Source organism: Xylocopa sonorina, chromosome 5 (assembly GCF_050948175.1).
Source record: "Xylocopa sonorina isolate GNS202 chromosome 5, iyXylSono1_principal, whole genome shotgun sequence".
Lineage (NCBI taxonomy): Eukaryota > Metazoa > Arthropoda > Insecta > Hymenoptera > Apidae > Xylocopa > Xylocopa sonorina.
The window spans coordinates 13895153-13908164 of NC_135197.1; the positions used below are offsets into that span (position 1 = coordinate 13895153).

Consider the following 13012-nt stretch of genomic DNA (forward strand, 5'->3'; position numbering starts at 1 on the left):
CTTTGTTTCTGATTAAAGTCACCAAAAATAGCGCTTCCAAGTTTCAAGCGTACGTACATGACAGATGTCGGTCACGTTATAGTCCGTGTCTTTTTTACAAAATTAATATTACCATAACGTTAAAAGAACAGACGCGTACATGTACGCGATATCTCTGATAGATTCGCTAACGTGAACACAATCGTGGCGTGTACGGGCTATCGAGCAAATTCTCGATGATCGTTTAGAGAGCCTCGAGTCGTAACATGTATAGAATCGATAGTTAACTCGTCTTTTCATTCAGTCGAACTTTCAGCAGTCTATTCTAGCACACTTGGCGTTGAACGTGTAACGAAGTTGTTAGCGAGTAACAAAAGTAGTTACCTGCACCGGTGTAGAAAGTTAAATTCGATTCGCCGAGAAAAGTTTAATCGTGTACGTAGTTTAAAGGTGGAAATCAGACGGATTGTTCTTTTGCCAAGTTACGTACAGGACGAAAATTTCTAAGCTCAAGTCCGCCGGAGTGAGGAACAAGGAGTGAACAACGAAACTTTATTCCGTTTCATTTGTCGGCGTCCAGCCGTTCTAGTTTCAATATCCAACGTATCGTAACAATTTTAGAAATGTAAAATTCTGTACATTGTATTCGATCGTCATTGTTGCACAGTTTTTACACATATACCTCCTGCAACCTGTGCGGAAAACATACACGTTCCGTTTGTAATTTCAACGGTTAAATCGACTTTATAACAACTTTAGTTTCGGTTTATATTATGCGGTCTATTGCTTCGGTTTCATTTCCGGTCGTACCTCCGCGTTCAGTTTCCACGTTGCTCGGTTGAAACTAACTTTGAAACTAATCAATACGTAAATCGTTTAAACGACTGTTTAGCGGAACTTTAATTTTCAGTTGTCGTACGTTCGATATGTACGCGATTACCTACGAAGAAAGTATATTCGATATCATTTAATATACCTATTGCGTTGCGATGATACTACAGGACTTTCAAACATTTTCGCTGCTTTGTTGCTAAATTTCCTCGTACTTGCAGATCGTTTTAATTGCTGGACAATAGGTAGCGCGCAACACATTGCTACACCGTCGCAAAACGCGCTCAACTTCTCATTTCCTGTCGTTGCTAAATTTCTCCCCTTGAATGGCACAAATAAAAGCCACATACGAAAATGAGACTCACAATCTGAAATGAGCGGCGGAGCAGAGCGAGTTGAGTAGTTGCGTGTTTCCAGATGTTAATGAAACATACCATAATGGTTGTCCCAGGAATATTAATCGGGGGATTTCGTGGTCGATGCACACTTCCGGACAAGTTTACGTTTGTTTAGGATCCATGTCGATGTAACGCGAAATTTACTTCCCGTATTAGTCGTTTGGCAATCCATTCTGCAAGTATTTGCGTAGTAAATGTCCTCGGATGGATGGTATATTGAATTGCTCAAGTACGAGCAAACTCATAGTCCGTAATATATCTCTGTGGTTCTACTTGAGCACGCGTATATAGATGTATCGATATCTACTTACGTGCAATTACGCATATTCATCGCAATAGGGACTTAATGGAAGGAATACTTAAAGTTTGGAAATCGTCTTGTCGTCGTTTCAAAATCGGCGAGTAAATGGTTATGAGAGCGGAGAGAGAACCGTTTGCCCGTCAATTTAATCTCGCTACTTGTTTATACAATTATCTCGTTACGCAATCGAATGAAGCGTATTATGAAACGGGGAAAATAACGATTTAATTGATTCAACGTTAAGCTTATTCCGCGACAGCGTGCATCTGCCGCGATGCGCCTAGTTCCTCCGATTTACGTTCATGCACTTCTGTTTCAGATGACCTCTTTAATTCCGGGAACATGGCAAACGACGACGTTGAAGGTGAGTCACTTTTAACCAATTTCCAAACTTTCCCGACAGAGTTTTAATAGGAGCGTGTTTAGTATTCATCGGCCATTCGGTTTAAGGTGTTAAAGCGGAGTTATACGGGTACGAACTGATAACTCCTACCTGCTTATCGAATTATCGAAAAGAGAAGGTTTGTTTCAGCAAAAACAAAAAAAAAATAAAATGAAATAAAAAAAAGGAAACGTATAAATACCGTACAACATTTTACATATTTTTTGTGTCATCGATTCTGCTCCAAGCTATTATTGCAGTAATAATAGAATGAAATTTATTTGCGGAAAATTCTCATTTCTCTTTACGCTGCAACGAGGACATTTTTTTAACTCTCTATATTTGCCTACCTACCGAGTGACAGTTATTAATATTGCCGATGAAATCTGATCGTTTCTCCTCTGTCAATATAATATCTAGGTATATATTATAGTGAACGTATAGGTCGATACGTACACACGTGTGTCGAACAACTTGCCGAATTGTTGTCGGGCGAAACGAAAGCAATAAAGTGGTGGTTGGGGAATAGGTGAGTTAAAGGGGTGGGAAAGGTGTACGAGACGGCGGCGTCAGGGTAGACAGCGAAGTCGTATAATCGAGGAATTGAATTACACGAAGAGAGAGAACTCGGGGAGGAGTTAACGCGACGACAGTCAGATCCACGGGACGTAAGGAACTAATTCAATTTGGTAGACGAGCGATTCGCCTTTTGCGCAACGAGAACGAAAGGGCAACAATGTCGCGATAAGAACCTCCCTTCTCAGGAGGGAGACGCGTTAACCCTCTTTCGCGGCAACCGGAGGAATGGGAGAGAACGAAAGTTTGTCGAGAAACGGGCCAACTAGCCAAAGAAACTCCGTGTGTCGTGTAACGGTCCTAAGGTGGCTTATTTAATTTTTTCCTCTTTTTGCGCTCTCTTGAAAATCTCACCGTAACCACTATTCACGACCATGAACAACTTTACACCGAAAAGTAAATCGTAATTAAAGAACCGGAACAACGAGCATGGTATGCAAAGGAGAGTAATCTGTGTAGAGATATTTGAAACGTATAGGTATAGGGCATTCGATTTGGATCTCCTCGAGATGCACGTACGTTCGTTCGTAACGGAAAGTTTGGAACTTTGAGAATCTTTGCAACTCGTTAGTATCCTGTGCGACCCCAAATATAGTGGAAGAATCGTGGAGAAATACAATTCCAGATCGGGTTCTTTTTCCAGTTTCGAGTTCTTAACAAATATGTTCAAGTCCATGGAACGTCTTCACGCTTTTACGGACTTCCGGAATGTTTCGAGTTTCTGCAGTCGATAGTAGTTTGGTAGTTGCTTTACTTCTCGCTTTTCAGCAGTAGTCCAGAGTCCAGAGGCACGACTTATCTTTAGTCGTTCTCATCCCGGCATTTTCCAATATCTTACCTCGACAGTTTGTATTTTTCTATTAATTAGGAAATGATCTCGACGATCAGTGTTTTCCGAATCCGGTGCGCGTTGAGATGAGAAGCCCGAAGAAATATTCAAAGGTATCGAGAAAGCAATGCCGGTAGATTTATCGATGCGCATACAGAAAATGTGCATTCGAATAGTCGGTTTCCCGTTTTTCTTGTTATTCCGCGAGCGAGTAATCCTCGCGGGACGGGGAGTGCGCATGGTAACTGTTACCTTCGCTTGCGGACTTCGAGCATATTTGCACCGATAAAACGAATAGATTGTCCCGAGTTTCGCGGCAACGACCCTTTTTATCAGAGACTACCGTGAGGGGACACAAAGGGGGAAGAAAAGACGGTTCCACTTCGATGCAGCGAAATAGAAATTGCATGGGTGAACCGTTGCGCCTTTGGCATTGTACACGCGATGAAAGTTCCATCGTGTTCTGGAGAGAAAAAAAACGAAAAAAAAAATAATAATAATAAAGAAAAGAAAGGGGGGAAAAAAGGTAGGGAAGGCCGACTGAATATCGATAAAAATAAAGTTTATACCTGTAGGTAAAGTTAAATGGGACAAAGGTTTTTATTAAAAAAGATTTCAGGTTTAAATAAATTTCGAAAGTTCGGACTGCTTGCTCGCTCCCGACAAAGTCCGGAAAATGTCAGGGAGCACGGATTAATTTACATTTTCCCGTTGGAATACTTTCCTCGCAGGTATTAATTTGGTAAAAAAATTTATTTTCGCTCCTAAGCGGCAGTAAAACTTGACGGTAACCCGAGAAGTTCAATTAGTTCTGTTAGCTATCGAATTAATTTACCCTCTTCCTGCCACGAGCCGTTTCTTATAGAAATTAATTTCCCTTTCCGAACCGTTGTTCTTCTTGATCGCCACGCCTCGCCTCGCTTCGCCTCACCCCGTCCTGGCGTTCACTGTTCTCCGTGAAAAGAAACAAATAAGCTGCCATCAATTTGACGGTGTACGGAAAGTTTGCGGTTTATTCAAGAAAGTAATTTGAAAAGTGCGAGTAACAACGTGCTCGGTATCGTTATACCGTCTCGTGGGAAATTCAAGTATATACTTCATAAAGCCATCGTAGGTTGTCCAAGAGAAAGAGATCTTAACCGTGACAGGGTAAAGCGCAAACTTTGATAGTCGAAGAGTTCAACGAAACTATTCGTTAAAAAGTTGCTCCTTTAGCTACGAGAACAGCATCTTACTCGCTAATAGTTTCGAATGAAATTACACGTAGCCAACGGCGGAGAGCAGGAAACGGTCCAGCAGCTGCTTGGAAACGGGTTTCAAAGCGTGCCGCGACGCTGCTCCGTGTTAATCCTCTTCGAAACAAGAGCCTCTGACACTTACGAAACGAACCTCTACTGAAAGCGAACGGACTCGTTGCGCCTCCTGTTTCGCCAAAGCGCGAATAGCAACCTTCCAAAATTTCCGTTCGAACGTTCCACGATTGAAACTTAATTACTCTGTTGGGAGCACATTCGAGGATTTATCCACCGAATAAGCGTTCGATTACATTTATCTATCTCCGGCCAATATCAATTGACAATTTTCCAGTTGATCCAGCTAGAGCTACCCTGGACATCGGACGTACAAATTTACCTTAAACGTTACGCGAACGGTCCAATAATTGATTGTTCAATCTACGCTTTTCGATATCACGGTGAAACAAGCGCACGTACGTGTATAATACATACGCACATCTAATTGAAAAGTTAACGTATAGCAGATGTAACGCGCGGCCAACAAACTACCTAAGCAGTTTGCTAAGTACGGTAATAAATTTTAACTGGAATATCGGCTCGGTGTAACTTTGATCGGTGGCTTCTTCTACCGTACTCTGGCCTGAAAGGCTCGTGGGAGATGTTGGAAAAAGAGTTAGACGGCCGCGCGCTCTTATTCATATTTGCATCCGTTAGTGAAAAGCTCTTTTCGGTGAATGCCCGTAATCCCGTTCCCAATGGTAATCCGGACAGTGGCACGGTGGGCCCGTACCCCGAATAAATTTATGGGGAAACACACGAAAGGAATTCACAGGTTTCGAATTTAAAGCACGTATTCAATGTAACCGCATTAGCGAGAGTCGACCGCTTCCCGGTTTAATGGGCTCCCGATAATTTCAAGTTAATCGGCGCAACGACCATCCACGGAGCCGGGCGTACATATGTACGCGGGTACATATTTGTACAGGTACGGTTTTTCGAGAAGAAAGAAGGAGAAGGAAGCGCCGTTCACGGAAATGAATCCCGGATCGAAATCGGTCCCGTGCACCAGACTTCGATTTCAGATCACGAATCGCGCTTGTCCGCATCGCAAATATATCTGCAGTTCGGCCTTGAGGCAGGCGAGGGTGAAAGGAGCAATCAATTTTACCCCGGTGTTTCCTTTCCCTGGCTCTCCTTCTCTTTAACTCGGATCCATAGGAACACCTAACCAACATCCAAAACACTTTTCACGCTCGCTTGAATTCTGTCGAAGCTGAAAACGTTTCGCCGTGATGACTCTTCCTTCTCTCTTCCTACCATTTATCCAATTGCGCTTGCCCGACACGTCTTACCGACAAATTTCTATTGCACATCGAGAATGGCCCCGCTGCGCTTTCTGTCCAGGACATAAACAACGATCGAACTTCTATTCTTTCTACAATTTGTAAATCAATATCGATAACGCCTATCTGCTACGGTCTTTCCCTTTTACGAATTAATATCTATCACGGCAGGACGTTTTGGGTGATTTCACGCGTATTATGCCGCGACCACGAGCTCAGTTGTAAACGTTTATTCGGTAACGTTATAAATCTGGGACGGGGATTTCGTATTGCGCGGCTGACGTTTTGTCGATAAATTCCAAACGCCGGAATCAATTGGATCAAGCAGTACACTGAACGAGAAACATTAAAAATAGAACCTGTGTTTCGTGATATTAATTTTCCGTACACGTACGTACGTACACTCGTACGTTTCTATCCTGTTCGCGCTGGGTACGTTTCCAAACGTTACGTGCGATCGATAAAGCTAAAAGTAATGTAAAGAAATTAAGGTAAATTAAAGGTAATCTCTCTCTCTCTCTCTCTCCGTTTTTTTTTCTTATATTTTTCAACCACGTCCGAACGGTTGAAATTCGCAGAAAAAAAATAAGTAAAAACGTTCATCTCTTCGTTACACGTCTTATACGTAGATATAGATATAGATGCACATAAATGCTCGGTTAATGCACCACCGTACCATGTTTGCCTCCAGTAGAATGCACCGCAGGAAGTTTCAACATCTCCTCCTCTACCTTCTTCGCTATCCATCCCCCTTTCCTGCCCCTCCTCTATTTGCTCTCGCGATGGACTTGTGTACACATCGTAAAATATGAAATATACAAACGCACCTAGAGGCCTCGGTGCAATTTCCATGAACGCGCGAGAGGCCAGGCTCGATTATTCCGCCGTAGTCCGCCGATTGTTCCGTGTGAATTTGACGGCACCGACGTACATGTACACATGTAACCTCGATCGAAGATTCACGGCCTTTTGCGAGCTTGTATCAACCGCGTAACGCGATAGAAACAGATGTCTGATACGGGAAACAGACGAATTCGAAAAGCAGAAGGCTTTGTGAAAAATTACACGACTTTATCGTTTATCCCACCGTTCATTCGGTGGTATTCGTTGTTCTTAGAAATTCACCGTCTACAGACGTTTCTTATCTTATCGAAATTTAAACTCGCTTTCACGCGGATGATACATATTTTTGCTCTGTGTTTTGCGGGCACTGCAGACGAACGAGCAAGATGTAAAGTACGGTGGCAATTTTGGTTCAACCTGGAATTATGTATAGCGAGCATGATTTAAGCGCGATCAAACTAGAAAGATATGTTACAGCAATTTAAAATCACCAAAGTGGTAGGACGCGGCAGAGCATGCCAGTGCATAGTCAGCCTGGAAGCGGAAAATTAAACGCGAGTATGATTTTAGGTGGGCAATTTATATGTAAATGACACCACGACCATTCTAGTTACACACACCCCCTACCCCATATCCATCTCTTTTCATCTCTTTCTCTTTCCTCTTTCCTCTTTCCTCTTTTGACTTCCACTGCACCGTGGCATTTCGTTTGCGACAAATATTTAATAATGCCCATTGTCTCACTGTCCTGATGATTTACCGCGGAAACTAATCCATCCTCTGTCGGTGCATCCTCCGCGTTATTCGTTGGTGAATCGTAAATGAAAGCGACGATTACTTGCGTCGCGTCTCGATTGAACGCGTTATCGATACCCTTTTACACTCTAGAAATTCCTATATCGAATGCATTGATCATTTTATTTCGACCGATTTTTCCCTGGATATATGTATTCAGTGTTCATGTTCGATTCGTTCGATTCGCAAGCTCGTGTAAAACAAGCCGTATTTAAACGCGTAGCAACTTTGTTAATAATTGATCAGAGTTTCCCGCGAACCAACGATTTTATCACGATTTTTCATCAAACGTCGCCCGACACACTGAAACTGGCACAATTTTCGCGGATTAAACTTTCACCGATGCGATTGTCGCTCCTTTACGTGTAAATTATCAAATAGAACGACGTGGGTTACGAAAGCGAGGGAGGCTGCGGGTCGCGAGCGGTCAAGTAAATTGCGACGACAATGAAAAAGTGGCAACAGTTTAGAGTTGATAGATAATCTTGCGATTTCTCCTTTTAAACTGTGCGCCCATTGATAACGCACGTCCGCGGATAGTTGAAATATGCAGATGCCGCGCATTCCTTGTCACGCTTTACGAGATAGCCAGAGTCGACAGATAAAGGGATGAAACGAAACGCTCGGAAACAAGGAGCGAGAAAGTAATTAAATTGTCTTTTATATTCAGAGGAGAGCTGAAAATGAAGCTAGTCCAGGATAAACCTACCAAGTCATTTCGTCGGTCTCGCTTCTCTTTTCTTCTTTCTCGTTCACCCTATCGGGCGTATCCCCCTTCACCCCCTGTCTCTCCACTTACCCCTCGACTTTTCTTCTTTTCTTTCTCACGGATTGTAGAGAGAGAGAGAGAGAGAGAGTGAGCCAGAGGGACGATGACACATCCTCTTGGACGATTCGCTTCGTTCTCCATACCCCATTTTACCCTCTCGCTAAACGAACCTTCTTCCTCCGTTGCTCTCCTTTCCATCCCTTACCCGAGCCTTTTCAAGCTCATTTCAGACGCTTTTCGGAGAAGGCTAGGTAGGTGGTGGGTGGTAGGCAGGTATATAAGGTCGTTCGACCAATATCCCCGCATTTTTTCATCCGGCTTGGTCCTTTGACCCCTTTCTGATAGCTGTTCTTTATAGATATAGTATGTATATAAGTATAGGTACATACCATCTTGTCGACTAGCTCGTTTGACTTGCAAATGTAATCACTAAGAGCATCCATTCAACTTGATCCTTCTATGACCCGACACTCGGCTCGCTGCTCTGCTTTTCGTATCCCGACGAGCTCTATCCTATCTACCGGCTCGTGATTCATCGGGTCTTTGCTGTTTGTTTTGATCTGTGCGCTTTCAACTTTCCAAGGAGACATCCGTTTTGTTCTCTCTCTCTCTCTTTTTTTTCTATTTTTTTTCCATTTTTTTTTCTATTTTTTTGTTTTAATCCCAGTCCCCCTCCCCTCTCGATATCACTAGATTGCTCGATTATGACGACTCTTATCGAAGCGATCGTTCTTTCTAACCGTGGCATGTTTGCAGTTGCCGGGTAAGCATCTCGCCGCAAGGGTTCGCGAGAACGACGTCAGTGATTCACCATTAAGTACAACATTTTGTTTACTGATGTCGAGCAAGTGTTTCGCGAGCAAACATTCTTATCTCGGAGCACGACGAGCGCCGGGCTTAAATATTTCAAAATTCCCTTGGTCGGGTCGCACTCCTCGCTCTTTCCGAGCCAGGTTTCTTTCTTTTTCCAACCCCTTCGCTAAACTCGTAAATAACCACCAATGCTCGTTTCGTTTCTCATAAACGGGATCTTCGTTTCTAGGAAGCACGATTAAGTTGCCGCTCTCGCCGCTTTCTTTTCGACCGTTTTATCTCTTTTCTCTCGCCTGTAACACCGTCACCGGCGGTGTTTACGAACTGTCGTCGAGTTGATAGGATTTAACGCGTCGTGAGTCCCCCCGGCCAAATTGTTGTCCATTTTCAAGTATCCCGCGTACGTTCGCGCAGTTTCACGTTCCGCTACTGGAGGTTTGCCCGGCTGCAAATTCCATGCCTTCTCCCCGGTCTTCTACGTATTGTACCGTTCGTTCATTCGCCGAGACAAGCAACCTTTAGAATTTCAACAGCTCTTGTTCCATCACGTCGAGAGAGAAAGGAATCGTTAGCGAGGGTGGATAAGTGATTTTTTACAGCGAATCGTTCGGCGAGTGTTACACGGTCTGTTACAAGGGAACGAGGAGGAAAAGCTTGGGTCCATTCCATTCTTTGATTTGGTACGCGAGCCACTCGAATCCCGAAAGTGCCTCACGCTCGATCGGTCTTGTCACGTACCGTGAAAATCAATGAGTCAACCTACGGTGACTCGGAGGAATGCGAAAGGAGGAGCGCGAGCTCCGAACATCTCCTCGCAACCTTCGCCTATTCCAGCTTCTTTTCTGCGAAGGAAAGGAAACGTGCTCTATTCTTCGCAGACCGCAAAAACGTAAAAACGGTTTCAAGTGGTTCTCCCCAATCGACCGTATTTTCCCACGATCTAATTGATCTCGAGCTAACCACTCGTCCATCGAACGACGCGATGGAGGCGGCAACCGCTTAAACGGTAAAAATTGATAGAAGCTCTACGTTTAGTTCCGTAGGGTGCATTCGCGGGGGATATGGGGAAAAAGGTCGGTTAGGCGTGGTGGCAGATGTTGGCGAAAGGTTTCGTTTCACGAAACAGAACGGTTTTCGAAATCACAAAGTAAAATAGCTGCTGGTCGACCGCTGCGGGTTGGTTTTGCAAATCGATGCTCGTTCGCAAATGTCCCTCGCGAACCGATGCAACCGCATCGGTCGAATCGAGGGGCCGTGTCTACCTTTGAATTTCGAACACGCGCCACTCCCGTTTCCCACTCGCTCTGTACCCCCGTACCTTACGTAAACTCGTACAGAATATAAACTTCCGGGACTCGAATCTTTCCGGACCGAGGAAACTTTATTTATTTCTTATCCGCCCCAGCCGCTAACCGAAAACGTTTCGATTTCACTTCTTAACGGTCGATAGCAAATTTGGCTAACCTTACGTACACTCGATGCAATTCTCAATTTTCTCGAACACACCAGGAATCATCTCCGTCTGTTGCTCGAGAGAGTATTGCCTGATATTGAAAGACATCCGATAATCCGGGATTACTCGAGTCGCTATAGATACCGAATTGCAGACGTTTCGATATCGGCGCACCGTGCCTCCACGTATACATTCACGTATCTATCTACTCGCGCGTACGTGTCTCTAACATCTACCGACAATCTCGATCCTACTATGGACAAACAACGGAATTGTTAAAGTTGCTGAAATTGAAATTACCTTTCCCGTATCTATCGCTGGTACGAGACATTCGACTAAGAGGGTGGACTCTGAGGCTAACTTTTATTTCTTCTCCATCTACGTGTATCGATTCTATCATCGAAACACGCCGACATTGTACCAAACTTGCCGACGTTTCGAACGAACAGGTGGAAACGGACAAACTGCTTACCAGCGTTTGCAACTCGGAGAGGCACTAGTTCTTGCGGTGCAATGTTTCCAGCTTAGCGGAGCTTATCCAGCGAATCCTAGACAGAAGCGTGGTACGACGGATCCCTTCTTTAGATTTATTCCCGTGTTACGGTGTCGGTTTCCCGCGACATGTTCGAGAAAAAATTGAGGAGAAGAAAGGTTTGCTCGGAATTTCATTTTTAACAAAACTTCCAGCACGCTAAATATTTCCGTTTCCGTTTCCCTCTGGTGCACGTGCGGACGATATTATGAAACCGATGTGTCCCGATATTGCCGGGGAAACGTGCAACGGAGTAAGCAAAGTGCCGTTCATAAAGATGCCTTTGTTTCGAATGTAAGACAAGGCTTCGAACGACTTAACTCGAGTCGAAACCGCAGCTCGCGTTGCGGTCGAGATTAAATCCTAAATTATATCCATACCATCTGCATATCGGCGAAGATATTTCAGAAGGATACTTTAAACTTTCACAGTCGCGGCCGATTTATCGGAGCGAGCTGTTCGAGCCGCTTCGCTCTCGCGTAATCTCCTCTAGCTATGTACGTATCGCTGAACGAAGTCGTTTCGAAACGAATAATGCCCATTATTCGTGCGGAAGAGTAAAATGGAAAAACGAGTAAACGCGTGTAGGGGAGAAGTGGAAAGAGCACGAGACGTTTGCATAGTAGGCAAAGCGTACGAGGTCAAGCGGTAGTTACTACTAACTCCGAGATCCTAAATGGATGCACACGTTCTAATCCACCTTCTGAAAGTTGAAGACACGCGAGTCTCTCTCTCTCTCTCTCTCTCTCTCTCACCAGCGGCAATAACAGACAGTGTACCTTGTTATATAACATGCTGCGTTTCGCGTAATATACTAGCCGTCGCGCAAACGTACAAACAAGCGGACCGGATACACCAGGAAATTAATACACCGTTTCACTCTAAACATCGTCCATTAACTTATACATCTACGTATGTACACGCATGTGTCATCGCCATATTCGTCCGTCGTTGATTATTTTTCGCGAGAACGCGAGACGTTCGACGATCTCTATATTCCGATCGAAATTTCAAATTTTCCTAATTCCCTCTCGTTTTCTCGTGGATAGGTACGTAGGTATACGTAGGTACGTAGATAGGTAGCTCCGGAGGTGCACGCCAAGGCAATTTTCCGTGAGTAAACTCGGCGCCTTTGGAGGGCTCTGACGCGCGTTATCTTACGACTTCAGTCAGGCTGGAGGAGATCTTCGCCAAGGATCTGGCAGCGGCAGGATCTGTCTCTGTCGGGTCAACGATATGGATTCTCTCCCTGTTCGTGCCTCCGCTATGATTTCGAGAAAACGGAATAAGAAAAGGGTGTTGTTCCTTAGATTTGACCAGTAAATTCTAACGAATCGTTTATTTATTATCGCGTTCTGTACTCGATCGAGTCTGGTTTCGCTCGCGAACAACAGTTACGATAATGAAGCAGCGGAGGAAAATTGGGACGCGTTTGTTCTACGAGACTTATGCCAAATTCGGAGCAGATCGGGATTCTCGGAATGGTTGGTGTGTTTGCGGAATATAATTTGTTAGGCGACCGGGAAAGGGGTAAGCGCGAACCGGAGGAGGCGTAAAATGTCGGAAACACGGATACACACGTACGTAGAGGAGTCGGTTGGTTCTCTCTAGTGCGTCTATGTATACGCATGTATACGTGTATACGTATCGTGGTCGTAGCGTTGTCGGGGGGAAACCAGTCACTCGTATAAAACCGTGGAGCGAGTCACAGCTCGAGTCAGTTTTGCTCGCGTCTCACGCGAGTATCGGTTCGTGGTTCGTGGCGTCGAGATAACCACGCGGCATCGCCGTTTTCGAAGTTCTTTGCTAAAATTCGTCCAAGCTCGTCGAACCGAGTGAAAGCGTCACCGGCGACTTTGCCGCTTCCCCTCGTTCCGTCGAAGACAGTAGCCGCAAAGTGAGACAGCGTCGAGCTGTTACCATGTATCGCGAG

General features: G+C 44.6%; 1 protein-coding gene across 1 annotated transcript in view; it reads left to right on the forward strand.

Moving 5' to 3' along the window:
- Cmpy (crimpy) overlaps window positions 1-13012 on the forward strand; it is a 50864-nt gene that overhangs the window by 11380 nt on the left and 26472 nt on the right. The window contains exon 5 of the mRNA XM_076894813.1: window positions 1829-1873. Coding sequence (XP_076750928.1) covers window positions 1829-1873 — 45 coding nt within the window. The remainder of the gene's footprint in view (window positions 1-1828; window positions 1874-13012) is intronic.